This window comes from Schistocerca piceifrons, chromosome 2 (assembly GCF_021461385.2).
Source record: "Schistocerca piceifrons isolate TAMUIC-IGC-003096 chromosome 2, iqSchPice1.1, whole genome shotgun sequence".
Lineage (NCBI taxonomy): Eukaryota > Metazoa > Arthropoda > Insecta > Orthoptera > Acrididae > Schistocerca > Schistocerca piceifrons.
In genome coordinates, this window is record NC_060139.1 from 915,200,065 (window position 1) to 915,220,122 (window position 20,058).

General features: G+C 39.8%; 1 protein-coding gene across 3 annotated transcripts in view; it reads right to left on the reverse strand.

Moving 5' to 3' along the window:
• The window catches only part of LOC124777102 (ring canal kelch homolog), a 141,397-nt gene that overhangs the window by 75,289 nt on the left and 46,050 nt on the right, over window positions 1-20,058 (reverse strand). For all 3 annotated transcript variants that reach the window (XM_047252383.1, XM_047252385.1, XM_047252384.1), the window contains 2 exons: window positions 19,388-19,544; window positions 2,012-2,121 (listed from right to left, as the gene is read on the reverse strand). In XM_047252383.1, the coding sequence (XP_047108339.1) occupies window positions 2,012-2,121; window positions 19,388-19,544 (267 nt within the window). The remainder of the gene's footprint in view (window positions 1-2,011; window positions 2,122-19,387; window positions 19,545-20,058) is intronic.

Sequence of the window (20,058 nt, forward strand, 5' to 3'; positions counted from 1 at the left end):
CAAGCCGCAACTGTGCCGAAGGCAGCGAGGCAGCCACAGCCGCACCGATGCAGTGGAAGAAGAGAAGATGACGTCAGAAACGACGTAGGGCGCAGACCAGCCCGGCACAGCTGAGGGTTGACGCAGTAGCAGCTCCACCTGCCAGGGGCGGGGCCGAACGCCCAGAAACGGGCAGTCAGGATGCAGCTCGTGCCCCCAAGAAGAACTGTGGCCTCAAACTCGGCACCACCGTGAAGGAGGCCACTGCAGCTCTTAAAGCCGTCATGGCGGCAGAGAGGGCTGCCTTCGCAGCCGCCGTGGCTGCAGAGAAGGAAGAGGCCTTGAGGCAACTGTGTGCAGTCTTCGCCCAAGGCCTCTGTGCTGCCAAACCTGTGAACACTCCTGCGACCTCGCAGAAAGACGTTCGCGTGTCTGTCCCAGCGGCTGCCCCAGCAGCACCACAAGTGAGGGGTACAAAGAAGACAACTGCCGCCTCAGCAGCATCGGCGGTGACGTTGACCGCCGCGAGGGCGGCCCCCGCAAGGGGCTGAGAAGCCAAAGATGCAGCCCTTATCACGCAAGCGCGAGCAAGCAGCGTGCACGTCTCTGAAGCTCAAGCGGCGCAGCTCACCGAACAAGCACAGCTGCTTGAGGCTAAGATACGGCAGAGCTGTGCCTTGCAGTAGAGGACGACGACGCCGAATGGCGGTGGGCTGCCGCTGTTCAGCAACCAGTCTGATGAAGCTGTGCTGCCATTGACGATACAGCACAGCAGAGGGCATAATGGCAATGCGCGTGTTGCTGCACCAATTTTCTTTTTACAGGGACGAAGCCACTGCAGCAGGACCAGGAGAATCCATACGAGCCCAGCTGCAGCAACTGGAACACGCAGCAACATAGGAGGAGCAGCAACAGCAGCTGGCCCAGGAGACGACGCCGGCGCCAGCAGCAGCAGCAGCAGCAGCACTCACCTCCTCAACAGGACTGATCATTCTATGACAATCTGTGCATTGCTTCTATGGTACTGATGCATGATACCCAACCAGTAACATAACCTTACCTTGCACGATCTGTCACAGATAGCAAGAAACCGCTACTGCCCTTACTACCCAACCTGACACTGTCGCAGAGGTTTTTTTCCCTTGGCACTTTTTTCCGTCTGCCCTTAAAAACCGCTCTTCTTTCAAGCTTGATTCTGTCAAGCTTTTTCCATCATTTCTATCACCCAGATGCACCTGTGTTAATGGGTAACCTTACCCAGATGTATGGATAACATCGCAGTTCCTTGCTCCTGCGATCTCCTCGATTCTAATTACTAACAATGCAGAGGTGACAGCAGATCTTTTGAGTTGGTCACCATGCTTTGCGAGCGTGGAGGGGCTCCCATCTTTATAAAAATGTGTCAGCAATGTGATGTTCTCATAAGCTTTAACAAACTGGTTGTCCTTGATTTACTAGTTGGCCGGTTTGGGAACTTAATCTTTATGCATAGCTGTGCAGCTGATCTGTCCTCTGTAAATGTGTAATAATGTAAAACAAAGTGTTTCAAAGTGGGCCTACAAATACCATATTAATTTTCTACAGACCAGGTCAATCAGAAGAGCTTATGTGAATGAAGACTAACCCTTCCAAGAAGGGGGGGGGAGAGATAAAATCTCAATTTAAGTTCCAAAATATACAGCCAGATCCCAATTAAACAGTGCAAATTGAGCATTCTTAAAAGAAAATCATTCTTCCAGGTTCCCACTGAGAACAATGATGTTGATAAATGGCCCAAACTATACAATTTAAATAACACATGACATTTAAGAAGCCACTCAAAGAGATATGTTAGTCCTTATATTTTGTACACAGTGTCTACAACATCATCTGAGTGTTGGTTCGTGTAAACGATAATCCATTGGTAATGAGTAATTCAAGATAAAGTTTAATTCATATGGAGCCATATACAAATTACAACAATGATAGACACATAAGAATACTGACAATTATTAAGGATGTTAGCCTTTCAGTACTATGCAAGGAATCTTACCTTTGGAAGACCAACTGGCTGTCTGGGTTTCGTTCTTGGACTTTTGAACAACAACTTCTGTTCACCTTTAAGTAGATGGAATTTTAATGCTTCAATTAAAAAATCTTTACCTGCAAGCAAAGTACCTCATAAGGCTTATGGAATATGTTATACTTTGTATATATTTCAAACATAGTGATAAAAGAAATATCAACTTCAATTACAGAGCTTGTGATGATTAATGAACTTAATAGAGAAAAACATTACAGATCAATTAGTGTCACCAGCAATCACTACCTTTGTATTCAAAATACATGGCATGTAGGCATGGAAGAAGCTTTTTCATGCAAGACCGAGATATCATTGCTGGCACGATGGCACTTACACAAATACGACAAGAAAATTGAAAAGATAGTAACTACATTGAGAGTAACTGAGACTATTCTTAGGTCAGTCCCAGAGTAATTTGGTGGGAGAAGAGGAGGGAGGTCTGAAATTCCAGGGCACACACAAGTATTCTTAGATTAGGCATACTCTCCATCCATCATACATACCAGGATTTTTAAGGCCTTGTAGCACTTACCACATTCAACTTACAATTACATACAATACATAAACTGAAAGAGCAACTCAAACAGTTTTTCTTACAGGTCTTCAATGTGAGCACCATTCATCACATGGCCCACATCAAGTCAATAGGCAAGTTCTTCATAAACACTGATCAGTGTGTCTGGAGTAATTGCTGCAACAACTCCCTCAATCCTGTTTGTTAAGCTGGGTAGATCAGATGGTGGCAGGGCACATACATACGATCCTTTATGAACCTCCATAGACAAATTTCACATGGTATCATATTAGGTGAACAAGGAGGCCATGCGAAACAAGCTCTGTCATCTGACTCCTTGCAGCCACTCTAGCAGTCGAGAATGTCTAGCCAATCGCTTAATGGGTTATGACAGTGAGACAGGGCACCATCTTGCCACCAAATAAAGTTCTGTGGCTCAGCTTCTTCCAGCTGAAGAAAGAGCCATAGTTGTAACACATCAAGAATAGAAGCACCAGTTACAGTTGCTTAAGCGGAAAAAAGGGCCCAAATTTTCTGCTGGGATGTGGTACAAAAAATATTCAATTTAGGTGAGTCTCAATGCAATTGTACCATCTCATGGGGATTCTCTGAGTTCCAGACATGCACACTGTGTGTGTTCACATTTCCACTAAGGTGAAAAGTCAATTCATCACTGAAGATGACATGGTCAGGAAAATCTTTATCACAGAGTAAAATTTTGTTTGTGAAGTAGTCTGTAGGCTTTAGAGTTTCTAACAACTGCAAACGATGAGGCTATAGTCATAAGCATCTCCTTAAAAGTCTCAACAAAGATGTCACTGGAATTTCTAATTCATGACTAGCCTTCAGAACTTGTAATCTCTCCACGGAAAATTACCATCTACCACGCAATAATTAATAATGGTCAACCAAATCATTCACATGTATTTACGTTTGAAAAGTATCTGATCAGATTTTCTAGTAATATATGCGCCGACAGCTCGTCGACGCCAAGGTATTTTTCTAGTACGTTTATTCTTTGGAACAACAGAGGTACAGAAATGTATGCTCCATGGTTATTATAGAGAGAGAGAGGAACAGCTTCGGAAGTATCAGTTGGAAGATTGTCGGATTGCTAAAGGAAATTGATTTACTCTTCTTCGCGCTAAAGCGAGTGAGGAACGTTTGTGCCGCTAGCGTGATAGGTAAAGAAAAAAAAAAACCTATAAAAGAAAATTACATGAGACTTGGAACCAACAGAAAACGGAACATGTACGGAAATGGATTCAATATACAATTTTCCTCAGAAATAAGGTTTGTGACCATTTTATTCTAGAGTGAATGACGAATGAGTTCTCTGTCTGAACCATTGATGATTGTCTGGGCCCTGTAATTAATTGGGAAGTTTCAGCTGTGACGAAGAGAGCCTGCAATCTCTGAGTTTTTTGAAATCGTCCAAAAAGGCTTCGTCCACATCTGAAATTTTAGATCTGTCGTAAACTGAACGAATTGTTCAAACGATCGATTTTCCCAACTGAATGCAGCGCTTAATAATAATAACAAATGTAAAGATCTTTTCTAGCAAGCCAGCCGCTGAATATTAAGACGAAGGGCTCCACCAGAGATTCTACTAGGCTGATTTCACGTAAATAATATATTTAAACTGTACACAGATAAAGGACAGAGAGAGAGAGAGAGAGAGAGAGAGAGAGAGAGAGAGAGAGAGAGAGAGAGTGAGAGAATCCTCCATTAGCATAATTGTTTCTCTGTCTTTTCACGGATCAGCCTAACTAGAAAACACGAAGCCCTGACTTTATTGTACCGATTTATGTGTGAGAGGGAAAGAGTGATAAAGGCGACAGATACACTTCTGTACAGACAAAACATTACACCAAGTTAGCGGCAAGCTGCATTCACATAGACTTTCATCATTTACAGAGTAGAATTCATTATAATGGCCAATCCGTGACAGGACACGTTTTTGGACGTTGTTAAAATAATTTTGTTCTCTGTTTCATGTGAACTACGACGAGACAACTTAACTTGGAAAAGAGAAGAAATACTCGCAGCCAAGTTAGTTGGATCTACAAATAAAAGCAGCACGCTGGGCGCAGAAAAAAGGCCAGATCTATAATTTTTTATTAAAGCTTGCTGGTATTGAGGAAGTAGACGTAGATTTGAACATTTACTAATTGTGTTCATGCCAGATGTAGTTTGATTGACCTGCCCTAGTTGCATTTGCCTGTATTATTAAAGCTTGCTGGTATTGAGGAAGTAGACGTAGATTTGAACATTTACTAATTGTGTTCATGCCAGATGTAGTTTGATTGACCTGCCCTAGTTGCATTTGCCTGTATAAGTACTATAAGAAAGTAGCCACAGAAGTATTGTTGTGTGAAGGGAGATATATACATATTGACTGTAGAACATTTATATGGTTTTAACTAGGGCAATGCTTAAGATGAGTCAAGCAGAGCAGAGCAACACGCAACAGCCTTCAGCTGTTAGCACTGATGATAATGATGTAGTAAGAAGTGTTGTAGAACCGATCGCTACAGATAGTGCAATAGAACGCCCTGTAGACATGGCTGGAGATGTAACAGCAGGTATGCAACATGGATTAGATCCATTAGTAATTATCATGAGACAGATGCAAATGATAACCGAGAGTATGAATAATATGAAAACCGACATTAACGCGAAATTAGCCTCAGTTACTGAAGGGCAAAACCATTTGAATACAAAATTAGCCTCAGTTACTGAAGGGCAAGAAAATCTGAAAATTTACATTAATGGGAAGTTAGCCTCAGTTACCGAGGGGCAAAATGTTTTGAATTCGAAGTTAGCCTCAGTTACTGAGGGCCAAAATGATTTGAACGCGAAATTAGCCTCAGTTACGGAGGGGCAGGAAAATCTGAAAGCTGAGATTAAGCAGCAGTTACACGACAGTTTTTCCGAATTAGAGCAGCGGATAGAGGCGAAGACAAAGGAACTTAAAGATCAGGCCGAAGAGACGGAACGAAAATTAACTGCACAAATAGAATTGGTTAAAGCTCAATGTGAGGAATCTACTCAACGCGTACGTGTAGAAATGAAGGAGTATGTGGCTATTAAGATAGATACCGTACGGGAACAGGTGGAAATGGTTCCGCAATTAGTACAAAAGCAAGATGCCATGTCATGTGCAATTGCGCAACTTCCTGAATTGGCACGTACACAGACGAACCTAAAGGAAAGCGTTGAACATCTGACAGAACGTCAAGACGTTATAGACCACCAAATTAATGTATTAACGGGTAAATTATCCGAAATCACATTAGAAAACAAAAGGCTAATGTGTGAAAACGTTGAGCAAAATGTTAAAGCAGCATTCCAGAATCTATGCGGCAAACAGGAAGAGAATTTGTTTGCGAAAGGACTTGAGGAAGTGCGACAGCAGTTAGGGGCTGATTTCGAGCATTGGAAACAAACGATCGAAGAGTCGATACGCGTTTCACAACAAGGCTCAGAACAAATGAATACCGGCCAGCAGCAGAAGTTGGCAGCGTCGGTAGAGCCAGTTACTGCACATTCGCACACGATACCGACTTGTGTGAGTAACTCGAATTTTAAATTGCCACGAGCTAGTTGTTCGCGTGAAGTTTTATCTGACGGAGATTACGAAAGTCTTTGCCATGCTGAAGAAAAAATGATAAAGCATCGGCAATTTCAGATTTTTAACACTGACAAAAGAGGGGTCCATCCGATTGTTTTTATCCGAAGTTTTAGAGGAGTGCTACCCAGAAATTGGTCGGAGTGGCAGAAAATCAGTTTCGTGACTGGGTATATACAAGGTTCGGGGGCGATCTGGGCCTCGGACATGACTGCTGTATGCTCGACCTATGACGATTTTGAGAAAGCGTTTTTAGCAAAATTCTGGTCAGAAGGGGTACAGGCACGCCTAAGGCAGGAGGTGCTCTACCCAGAGCCTTTCTATTTTTCAAAAGGAAGCCTTAGGAAGTATTTTGAAAAATATATAAACAAAACTAGATATTGGGACAGACCTATGCCTTTGCCAGACATAATAAATATACTTAAGGCAAGATTACCAACTAACATCCGGAATCAATTAATTTACGGGAACGATAAAGACCTGGAGTCGTTCCTCACGACGTTAGATCATATAGACATTATAGAAGAGAACAACCAGAAAGCCCGTAACAATAGATTCCAATATAGGGAAATAGAACCTCCGCCAAATGGTAGGCAAGGGAACGCACAGAGATCGATAAATAGTGGAGAAACCCCTCAAAATCTCAATAATAATACCGGCAATAGTCTTGCGAGGGGCTATCCAAGGAACAACAGGAATGGGAAACGATACAATCCCGTATGGGGGAACGAAAGGAATTCCAGACCACAAGCCTGGAACAATAACAGCAATAGAAAGTGGAATCAACCGGGGGGAATAGATTCAAATAACCAACATCAGTGGGGACGGACATCTACGAATCAACCGGTAATTACCGAAGTGACGGACGATGTCAACCACCAGGCGAATCAAAATCCAACAAACTTGTAAGGACCCACTCGTGCCCCGGAGGAGTGGTCAACAATTGGTTGAGGGGCAACAGGATGTGTGTACCCATGCTAACGTATAATGATGGACGATTACTGGCAGATGAATTGACCGAGGACTTAGAACCCCAAGATGAGGATAAGGAACAGGTGGCAGTAGCCGAAGTGCAAGTCATTTTAGAGACTGTACCGATAGTGGCGGTTTTAGACACAGCTGCAACCACGAATGTTATTTCGGAGGCTCTATTCAACAAGATCAGAAATATAAGACGAGTACCAATTTTTCCAGTTCAAAATTGCAGAATAATAGGCGCCGTTGGGGCTAGATTGGCTAATGTAAAAGTGCAGTCACTACTTAGTGTAGAAGTCGGAAATGTAGCAATATTAAGCACATTCCTTGTGAAAAATTTGGTGGTAGACTGCATTATCGGAGTCGACAGCCTACGTCAATACGGATGCAGAATAGATTTTAAAACAGGAAAAATTTGGTTAAATGTAAATAAACAAGAAATTGAGTTGGACTTGTTGAAAAAGGAAAGCCTTACCAGAAAATATAATAGTGGGATCAGTGTGCAAGTAATCAGGACTGCACAAAATTCTAAACAGCACGTAAATAATGAGTTCCAAGTCAAAGGAGACTTCGGTCAATTAGTGTATGAGAAGTTAAAGGAATCCGACTGCATTATTGAAGAGCAGAAGAAGCAGCTCAAAGAATTATTATTAGTGTATGAAAACATGTTTGATGAAAGGCCAGGAGTTATTAAGGGATACATATGCCATCTCTACGTTAAGCCACACGAAACGTATTGTAGAACTTTCTATCCTGTTCCCTGGAGGTTAAAGGCTCAAGTTCAAAAAGAAATAGATCGCATGTTGAAATGGGGTTTGATCGAACCCTCTACAAGCCCATACTGCTCCCCAGTGTTGGTCGTGCCAAAAGCAAAATGAACGCTCGTAAAAATCATAACAATAAACTGTGTGTGTGTAGTGATAGAAACCTTTAAATTGAAATAGTTAATCAGTGACATAGAGTATAGAAATAGTGACTAACTATTAATATCAAGTGTTGTAAAGAAGATAGTGGAGATAGGCTTCACCTGTGGTTTGGGTGAACATAGAACTTTAGCATTGCTAATGTCATTAAGAATGATTAAAGATCTAACTGACCATCAAGAAGAATAAAATATTTCCGGCAAATGACGCGGAATAATCAAAAGAGGTTCCGAGTGAATATTCATATATAATCTCATGTGAACGCTTACATGTGTAAACGTGTGAAGGGATGTGTTGTGGTAGTGAATCGTGAGTGACGGTTAACACCGCAAAGATAATTTCCCGTGCAAAACAGTTGACGTCGGCGCGAGAATTAAAATCGATATAGACGATACAGATATGCTTTGTAAGAGACTCGCACCAAACGCGAGGATAAACTGATTCATGTTGAACTCTAAAAGGAATAGGTGTTATAATTAGAAGTTAAGAGTTTTTAATTTATTAATGAATGATTAAAGAAAGTAATATTCATAGATTCAGTAGTAATTTAATGGTTCGTGTTCGTTTGGGAATTTTGTGTGAAAAATCCATTTCCATATATGAGCATGGATGAACACCGTATGAATCAGAGAGTAATTGAAAGAAGCGAATCCGCATTCCTCAATGCTAATAACCTTTACATTTCAGCACTCAAGCGAAGAAATATATGTATTTAGAATAAAAAGTTTTGAGTATAGCTAAATTATATGACTTATCAAGGAAATATGGATGATGTCTTGGTATAAAATGAACTACACTTCCCATTATTCGATGATTTGAATCCAAAATCTATAGTAAGTTACATGAATCCTTTAAATTACAAAGAACAAATCAGTGATAGAAAATGTGTTAGAACTTTTGGACTTATAAGCATAAGTGGGGAGGCAAAGTCAAAAGGAGTATTCAAAAGGGAGTAAATCGGATGATGCTTTTGGCAACATCATGAGTTAATGGTTGAATTCCTTGAAGTACGTCGTAACAAAAAGGATCCATGAAGCCATAAGGATTTTGCTTTCAAAAAGGAGAATCTTGGATGGTGCAACCTAATCAGTTACAGGAAGAGTTTTCCTTTTGGTCATTGCTAATTCTTTTGGAATGAATGTTGCATGTGAATTCGAGTATCCCTGTTCCTTCTACTCTTCCCATTGTGGGCCGCGTAGAAGATCAACTACAGAGGGGGCCGCGTAGAAGACCGACTACAAATGTGGACGTCGGGGACATGCAAGACCCGGGGGAGTTTAGCACCGCAAGATATTGTACCAGGAGCAAGATTGTAAAACGAGAATTCACATTATTTATTGTAAAACGTTTTTATTTGCTAGAGGTACAAACCACTCTTCTCCAAATCGTGATACAAATTGATCCCTGTTTTTCCTTTAGAGATGAATTTCAAAATTATATTTTTTCTTCTTCTATAGGCTTTCCTATCTTCTATGTACCGTAGGCTGGGGGTTTAGGCATAAGAGGTTTTCCAAGGTATGTAACGCTATCCGTGGTTTTGCTGTTGTGGTCTTCAGACCTGAGACTGGTTTGATGCAGCTCTCCATGCTACTCTATCCTGTGCAAGCTTCTTCATCTCCCAGTACCTACTGCAACCTACATCCTTCTGAATCTGCTTGGTGTATTCATCTCTTGGTCTCCCTCTATGATTTTTACCCTCTACGCTGCCCTCCAATACTAAATTGGTGATCCCTTGATGCCTCAGAACATGTCCTACTAACCAATCCCTTCTTCTAGTCAAGTTGTGCCACAAACTTCTCTTCTCCCCAATCCTATTCAACACCTCCTCATTAGTTATGTGATCTACCCATCTAATCTTCAGCATTCTTCTGTAGAACCACACTTTGAAAGCTTCTATTCTCTTCTTGTCTAAACTATTTATTGTCCATGTTTCACTTCCATACATGGCTACACTCCATAGAAATACTTTCAGAAACGACTTCCTGACACTTAAATCTATACTCGATGTTAACAAATTTCTCTCCTTCAGAAACGCTTTCCTTGCCATTGCCAGTCTACATTTTATATCCTCTCTACTTCGACCATCATCAGTTATTTTGCTCCCCAAACAGCAAAACTCCTTTACTACTTTAAGTGTATCATTTCCTCATTTAATACCCTCAGCATCACCCGACTTAATTCGACTACATTCCATTATCCTCGTTTTGCTTTTGCTGATGTTCATCTCACATCCTCCTTTCAAGACACTATCCATTCCGTTCAACTGCTCTTCCAAGTCCTTTGCTGTCTCTGACAGAATTACAATGCCAATGGAGAACCTCAGAGTTTTTATTTCTTCTCCATGGATTTTAATACCTACTCCGAACTATTCTTTTGTTTCCTTCACTGCTTGCTCAATACACAGATTGAATAACATCGGGGAGAGGCTACAACCCTGTCTCACTCCCTTTGCAACCACTGCTTCCCTTTCATGCCCCTCAACTCTTATAACTGCCATTTGGTTTCTATAAAAATTGTAAATAGCCTTTCGCTCCCTGTATTTTATCCCTGCCACCTTCAGAATTTGAAAGAGAGTATTCCAGTCAACATTGTCAAAAGCTTTCTCTAAGTCTACAAATGCTATAAACGTAGGTTTGCCTTTCCTTAATCTGGCTTCTAAGATAAGTCGTAGGGTCAGTATCGCCTCACGTGTTCCAATATTTCTACGGAATCCAAACTGATCTTCCCCTAGGTTGGCTTCTACTAGTTTTTCCATTCGTCTGTAAAGAATTCGCGTTAGTATTTTGCAGCCGTGACTTATTAAACTGATAGTTCGGTAATTTTCACACCTGTCAACACCTGCTTTCTTGGGGATTGGAATTATTATATTCTTCTTGAAGTCTGAGGGTATTTCGCCTGTCTCATACATCTTGCTCACCAGATGGTAGAGTTTTGTCAGGACTGGCTCTCCCAAGGCTGTCAGTAGTTCTAATGGAATGTTGTCTACTCCCGGGGCCTTGTTTCGACTCAGGTCTTTCAGTGCTCTGTCAAACTCTTCACGCAGTATTGTATCTCCCATTTCATCTTCATCTACATCCTCTTCCATTTCCATAATATTGTCCTCAAGTACATCGCCCTTGTATAGACCCTCTATATAATCCTTCCACCTTTCTGCTTTCCCTTCTTTGCTTAGAACTGGGTTTCCATCTGGGCTCTTAATATTCATACAAGTGATTCTCTTTTCTCCAAAGGTCTCTTTAATTTTCCTGTAGGCAGTATCTATCTTACCCCCAGTGAGATAAGCCTCTACATCCTTACATTTATGCTCTAGCCATCACTACTTAGCCATTTTGCACTTCCTGTCGATCTCATTTTTGAGACGTTTGTATTCCTTTTTGCCTGCTTCATTTAGTGCATTATTATATTTTCTCCTTTCATCAATTAAATTCAATATTTCTTCTGTTACCCAAGGATTTCTACTAGCCCTCGTCTTTTTACCTACTTGATCCTCTGCTGCCTTCAATACTTCATCCCTCAAAGTTACCCATTCTTCTTCTATTGTATCTCTTTCCCCCATTCCTGCCATTTGTTCCCTTACGCTCTCCCTGAAACTCTGTACAACCTCTGGTTCTTTCAGTTTATCCAGGTCCCATCTCCTTAAATTCCCACCTTTTTGCAGTTTCTTCAGTTTTTAATCTACAGTTCATAACCAATAGATTGTGGTCAGAGTCCACATCTGCCCCTGGAAATGTCCTACAATTTAAAACCTGGTTCCTAAATCTCTGTCTTACCATTATATAATCTATCTGAAATCTGTCAGTATCTCCAGGCTTCTTCCACGTATACAACCTTCTTTTATGTTTCTTGAACCAAGTGTTAGCTGTGATTAAGTTGTGCTCTGTGCTGAATTCTAACAGGCAGCTTCCTGTTTCATTTCTTAGACCCAATCCATATTCACCTACTACGTTTCCTTCTCTCCCTTTTCCTACTACCGAATTGCAGTCACCCATGACTATTAAATTTTCATCTCCCTTCACTATCTGAATAATTTATTTTATTTCATCATACATTTCTTCAATTTCTTCATCATCTGCAGAGCTAGTCAGCATATAAACTTGTACTACTGTAGTAGGTGTGGGCTTCGTGTCTATCTTGGCCACAATAATGTGTTCACTACGCTGTTTGCAGTAGCTTACCCGCACTCCTTTTTTTAAATTCATTATTAAACCTACTCCTGCATTACCCCTATTTGATTTTGTGTTTATAACCCTGTAGTCACCTGACCAGAAGTCTTGTTCCTCCTTCCACCGAACTTCACTAATCCCCACTATATCTAACTTTAACCTATCCATTTCCCTTTTTAAATTTTCTAACCTACCTGCCTGATTAAGGGATCTGACATTCCACACTTCGATCCATAGAACGCCAGTTTTCTTTCTCCTGATAACGACATCCTCCTGAGTAGTCCCCGCCCGGAGATCCGAATGGGGGACTATTTTACCTCCGGAATATTTTACCCAAGAGGACGCCATCATCATTAACCATACAGTAAAGCTGCATGCCCTCAGGAAAAATTACGGCTGTAGTTTCCCCTTGCTTTCAACCGTTCGCAGTACCAGCACAGCAAGGCTGTTTTGGTTAGTGTTACAAGGCCAGATCAGTCAATCATCCAGACTGTTGCCCCTGCAACTACTGAAAAGGCTACTGCCCCTCTTCAGGAACCACATGTTTGTCTAGCCTCTCAACAGATACCCCTCTGTTGTGGTTGCACCTATGGTACGGCTATCTCTATCACTGAGGCACACAAGCCTCCCCACAAACGGCAGGGTCCATGGTTCATGGGGGGGATGGAACATAATATGGAATGCATATTGCACTGTAACAACAGATCCAGTCATTGCAAACTGTCAAACACAAAAAGCTTCCAGATCAGAACACAGTGTATCCCATCTCCATTACGACTATAGTTATGAAAACTGAAAGTCATGAATTATTTTCACAAAATCACTGTATTTACTCAAAATAGTCTCCCCCTAAATCAATACATAGCTGAAATCGTTTTAAGAATATTTTGAAACAGTTACTGTAGTCCTTTTTTGGGACTACATTTAGTACTGCAGTACAATATTCCTGGATGTCCTTAACTGTGTCGTAACCATGTCCTTTCACTGTCCACTTCAATTTAGGGAAGAACCAGAAGTCAGTAGGGGCAAAACCCGGCTAATAAAGCAAGTGGTCCAAGGACTGTGATCCATTTGCTGGCCACAAACTCTTGAACCATGTTCGCTTTGTGGGTTGGGCTGTTATGGAGAAGTGACCAGGAACCTGCTTCTCAGCATTTGGGCCGAATTCCACGAATTCTCACCTATAAACACAAAACTTTATGCTGACTCTCTCCATCTTCGCCATATTCTGATGAGTAACAGGCATGTATAGTTATATTCATGGCCAGGTCACCTGCTGAAGTATGCTGACCTTTTAACACAACTTTGTTAAAACTTCACAGATCATAATGCCACAATTTACCATGAGACAGCATTGCAGTTTGCAACTTCACACAAGCAGTCCTAATGCGTCTGAGACACATTGCATAGTGACCATCTCTGCTAGAAATGCTTTCCAATAGAAGACACAGGAAACAGTGCGTGAGCATGCACAAAGGTATAAAAATAAAACTGTCTGAGATGCTCTTTCATTTGACGTATTATTTATAATTATAAGTTGAATGTAATAAATGCTAAAAGCTTTAAAAACTTCAATAATCGTTTTGAAACACCCAGTTATGTAAGCTGCAGAAGACCCTGAAGTATTAGTGTAAGAGCCAAATAAATGCCCCTAACAAGCAAGAAAATTAAAATCCTAGTAATCAGCTGGTGAAGCATTCACAACTAAGTGACTGAGTATGAAGCACTCTTAAAAATCTGTGGAGTTCACACGCTACTACGTACTGATATCTGGTGAAAACCCGAAGCTGACAGCAATGAGATTTTTTGTATAAATCTAAGTGTATATCAGAAGGAAAGGCTAATTGGAAATGGAGATGATGTGCAGTATTTGTCACTAAAGACAAAAAAAAGAAAATTCACTGAAATAAAAATTGAAGCTGTCTAAGACCTTGTTTGAACAAGACTCAGAATCAGGGGCAGACACAAACTTATAACTGGATCTGTGTATCAACAAGAAGGCTCACCTCCACTGGACAGGAACATGTAGAGGATATTTGGTTGAAGTTTAGAAGAATACCTGACCTAATGGAACAGTCCACCATGGAAGACAGAAGATTAGGGTTTAACATCCTTTCGACATTGAAACCATTAGAGATGAAGCATAAGCTTGGAATGTTTCGAAGTATGGGGAAGGACACTGTCCATGCCCTTTCAAAAAAACCATACCCGAATCTGCCTGGAGTGATTTAGTAAAATCATGGAAAACATAAATCTGCATGGCCAGATGTGGATTTGAACTGTCATCTTCAAGAATGCAAGTCCAGAGGGCTTAATCACTGGCCACCTCTCAGGGTGTTTCTTCATGGGAGAGGCCCTCTATGGAAATAAGGTTCTAAAAAAAACTGTGACTGTTGTACAGTAGGTGTAAAACAAAGCACACAGCTGTAGAGACAGAAATGCTAAATGAAACACATTTGACTGTCAAAAACGCAATGAAAACCCACAGAAATTCTGCTCATATGCAATGGCTATCAATCGCAGCAAAGTCAGTGTCCAGATCCTCTTTGAGGACACAGGAGCTGAAACTGAGGATAGCAAAATGAAGGTAGAAGTGCTGAATTCCATTTCCAAATGTTCCTTTACAAAGGTAAATCTAGAAGTCCTGCACAAAGTAATTGTTGCACCAGTGAGAAGATGAATGATGAGTCAGTGTCACTGAGACACAGTGACTTTGCCCCTCTTTTAACCATAATGTACTGTATATTCCTCAAACAAAAAATTGTGCTCAGTAGTTGGAAAACCACACCTTTCACAACATTCCACAAGAACTGTAGCAGGAGTGATCACAAAACTGCTTTCTACTATCACTGACATTCATTTGTTACACAATCATAAAACAAATTCTGATCTCAAACAAAATGAGGTATCTTGAGCAAAATGACTTCCTCCATGCCAACCAACTTGCTTCCCAAAAACATATGTAATGTATGTTTAGTCCAGTTCACACTTTTCTTGGATGACATCCTGAATGCCATGGATCAAGGCAGTCAAGTAGATGCAGTATTTATTGATTTCCAAAAATTTTCTCACTCGGTACCAAACCAACACTTACTAACGAAAGTATGATCATATAGAGTACTAAATGAAATTTGTGACTGGGTCATGGATTTATTGGTTAGGAGGATACAGCAGGTTATTTCAAATGGAGAGTTATTGGCACAAGTAACTTCAGATGTGCCCCTGGGAATTCTGCTGGGACCCATACAATTCAAGCTGTTTATCAAGGATCTCGGGCAGATAATAGTAAAAGTCACTTCAGACATTTTGCAGATAATGCAGTTATCTACGTAGTGCTGTCTGCAAAAAGCTGCACAAATATTCAGCCACATCTTGATGAGATTTCAAAATGTTGCAAAGACTGGCAAACTGCTTTAATTGCTCATAAATATAAAATTGTGCACTTCACACACACATACAAAAAGTACCCTACAAATACAATACCTATGAGTCACAACTGGAATCAGTCAATTTATACAAATACCTGGGTGTAACAGGCTGTAGAGAAATGACATGGAATGATCACATAAGCTCAGTCATAAGTAAAGCAGATGGCATATTATTATTCACTGGTAGGGTATTGGGAAAATTCTATCAGTCACAAAGGAAATTGCTTACAAAACACTAATGTGATCTAGTCTAGACTACTGCTCAAGTGTGTGGGACGTACGAAATAGGGCTATCAGAGAACATTCAACATACAGAAAGAATGATAGCACATATAGTAACAGCTTTAATATTGAGGTAAAAACATTACCTACATCACAAACCAAATGAAATTTAAATCTTTAAATATGTCTGCTTGTGTCTGTATGTGTGGATGGATAAGTGCGTGTGTGCGAGTGTATACCTGTCCTTTTTTCCCCCTAAGGTAAGTCTTTCCGCTCCCGGGATTGGAATGACTCCTTACCCTCTCCCTTAAAACCCACTTCCTTTCGTCTTCCCCTCTCCTTCCCTCTTTCCTGATGAGGCAACAGTCTGTTGCGAAAGCTTGAATTTTGTGTGTATGTTTGTGTTTGTTTGTGTGTCTATCGACCTGCCAGCGCTTTTGTTCGGTAAGTCACCTCATCTTTGTTTTTATAATCATGTATATTGGCAGGCTTGATCTGTCATCATTGTATTGCGAGGAACATCTAGTTTCTATAACAGCTGATAGATGGTAGAAATCTAGTTCCTAAAACAGCTGATAGATGGCAGAAATCTAGTTCCTAAAGCAACTGATAGATTGCACTTGTTGTCTGCAATCAAGCTTTTGGAGAGCGGCAGTTGTTTGCTCAGTACATAAAGATACAATACACATAGCTTCTCTTCCTTTTTAAAATAAAAACAAAGAAAAGAAAAGGACGAAGAAATTTTGTGCGAAATGGACCCAGATTTTGTTGAATATGTCACTGGTAATGACATATACTAACAATTCAAGTGATGATCCCGACACTGTGCACAATAAATAAATGTCATTGACTAGGGCCTCCCGTCAGGTAGACTGTTTGCCGGGTGCAAGTCTTTCGATTTGACGCCTTTTTGGTGACTTGTGCATTGATGGGGATGAAATGATGATGATTAGGACAACACAACACCCAGTCCCTGAGCAGAGAAAATCTCCGACCCAGCCGGGAATTGAACCCAGGTCCTTAGGATTGACATTCTGTTGCGCTGACCACTCAGCTACCAGGGGCAGCTGACACTGTTCAAAAAGAACAGTATTAAACCACAAGTGAGTATTTTTTGTTTTAATTTCATGCAATGTTTGTTGAAGCAATTGTTTGCTTTCTTTTCTGATCTTCCTTAATTTTCTGGACCATGAAACATTATTTTATTTTTTTATAGGTTCAGAACAGCGAAATGATGGAAGAAATTGTATTTCATTGTTTCCTTACATGTCTGGTAAAAGCATGCAATCTCTATGGTAAAATAAAGACCTAAAAGATGCCTCTGCCTAAATTCATCAAGGAACTGTGTGCAAAAGTGCTAAAATGTGAAGATTCTGCCAGACGGAGTTCCACAGGGCACAACTCAGCAGGCCATCTACAGGAAAAAATTACACCTCCAGGTAAAAACCAGAATACAGGGGATGTGAAAAGTGCGTTCAGGAGAAAAATAAATAAATAAATGCAAGAAAAGATGTAACATACAAGTGCAAAATTTCCATGTGCAAAGAACCTTGTATTAAAGCATGCTGCACATGGAAAAATTATTCTACGTGGAAAAAAGTGTGACAGTTTATAATTACAATTTTAAGATTCACATTTTCAATTATTGAGTGTATTGTTAGGTCTAGAATTGTAATTAAAAATTATTTTGATTTAAGTACACTTTTAAATTTTTTGCAAAACCTAAAACTGATTAAAAATATACCCAGAAAAAAATTCAAAGAAGCTGGAAATATGTAATTAGGAGCAGTAGTAGTATCACAATTTAAAAAAAGTTTAGTATCACTAGTCTTCTTAATAAAAGAAATTGAAAACCATAAAAATGGCGGGTATTCTAAGAAACTGCAAGGTTTATGTGGCTAGCAGTCAAAGTGTTAACTTAATGTCCTTCATTGGAGACAAAGATACTAGCTGGATGGACAGAAATGCAACAAGAAATTGACAATGCCCTTTTTGATAGATACAACCTTACCTGAGGGTAGTTTCACGGACCTGTGGGAGTCTTAAAGGGCCTCTTTATGCAAAAATCTGAATCCAACTTCTGGAAATTAATATTGTATTTTAAAGACTGTATACCTCTGCTTGATTAAATCTGTGGATCCCATAATCAAACTGACAGAAATAGCCAAATGAAGCTTCATTGAAAACACAAACTGACAAAAAGGTCATTCAAACATCCTGGAGGACTGGGACATGAGACCAGATCCTCATCTTTCACAGGCACTGTTCTTATTGACTGAGCTAGCCAAGTATGACTCACAAATCACTGTCACAGCTCTCCTTTCACCAGTAACTACCTCATATTTTTCAGACTTCACGGAAATAGAACTCTTTCTTTCTTTTTTTTCTTTTTTTTTAAAAAAAAGTTCACTATTCTAAAATTCTAATGTGCAAGTCACATTCACTTTCATTCCCTTCTGTTCATGTAGTACAGTTTATACACCCTTTAATTTCTATTGTTCTATGGCTCACATGAAATTAGGCATGTCTGCACAGGAACAACATAGGCGCTGTGCTACAGATGAACCAGCACAGGCCACTAAGATAATTCATTACACTTTCCTAATACCATGAAAGTTGTGTATCTGATTTTTTTTATTTTATAGTTCAGACTCAGGTCATGCAACAGCTATCATTTCAGGTATGTGCAGTTGTTAATAGACATGAGTTTGATTTATGAATTGCTTTTTTGGCATTTTGATAGCCACTACATTTGTATTTTTTATTTTTTTATTTTTTAACAGTTCGAATGATGATGACTTGGTAATAAGCCACAACTGGAAATTATATTACTAGTGTGAGTTGAGGTTGAAATAAGTCTTCAAAAATTTTACCCAACAAAAAGAACACACAGTCTGTGTTAGTGTATTTGAATTATTCTCTCCATTAGTAGATGCATAATGGCAAATCTTCTGTCGTATTATTTATCCAGTATATTCAAATTTCCTCTCTGGGCAATAGCATCACAAGCATTTTGGCAGCCACGATGTAATTTCCATGAAAATTTGTTCTCTACTGAGCCTTGTAAACATATTAATGTTGCATTGGTGCCAAAGAAACTGTAAGGTTCTTTCAAATGTGTCCAATGTTTAACGCTCTTGTAATCACCCTCTTTTTTTACAAATCAAACAATCTTTCTCCAAACCAATCTAACTACTTTAAACCTGACTGTATATTACACAGGACATAAATTAAAAAAAAATCCTGATCGTTATTTATGCTTACTCAGCTGATAATGATCTGCAAAATAAATATTTCAAGCAACCACAAAGTTATCACAAAAATACACTATAAAACTGAACTCCAAACTTTAGATGTTGTAAGAAACCAAATTATGCAAGACCAGATTAATGTGAAAGTAAATTCCAGTAAATACCAACTACTTTTTTCTTGCTGAATTATAAATTAATGCATCTTTTACAGTAGAAACAGATACGTAGAATTTACTGACACTGAAGATTTGCTTTCAGCAGAGGTTCCTCTTCAACTCTTTGAACAAGGTACTCCTGTGACAAGAGTGGAAGACGCACATGTTCCATTAATTCTGCCAAATGTGCACGCCTTGACTCAAGATCATGGTGTACCCACGCCACTACACATTCAAACACCTGCAAAAGATGTATTATGTTGAACTCTTTATAAAATATCACATGGAAAAATGGAGAATATAAGACTATGTGTAATTAACAGACATCAATAACACAAATACAAATACTGGATTTTTATACACGAAATTCACTTTGTGATGCAACAGATAAAGAAGCAACGGTGTTAAACCTACATGAAGTCTCAACTTTTTAAATGAGGTGGCCAAGATAGTGTGACAACAAAACCTTGACAGCGAGTAATTTGGGGAACTAGTACAAGACAGGCTAAACTGGGAAAGAAAATGCACACAAGGAGTAAGTGCTGGATTGTGGAAAAGAGATGCTGGTTATCCTATGAGGTAAAATATAAGCACAGCTAAAGGAGCAAGAGCAAAGCAAAGAATATTAGATGATGATGATAATGAACACAGTATTAGGGTGTAAAAGTTGGGTCATCCATGTCAATGATATCAGAGTGGACTGCCTTATTCACAAGGTCATTGAAAATGTAACAGAAACCAGATTTGGATGAGGT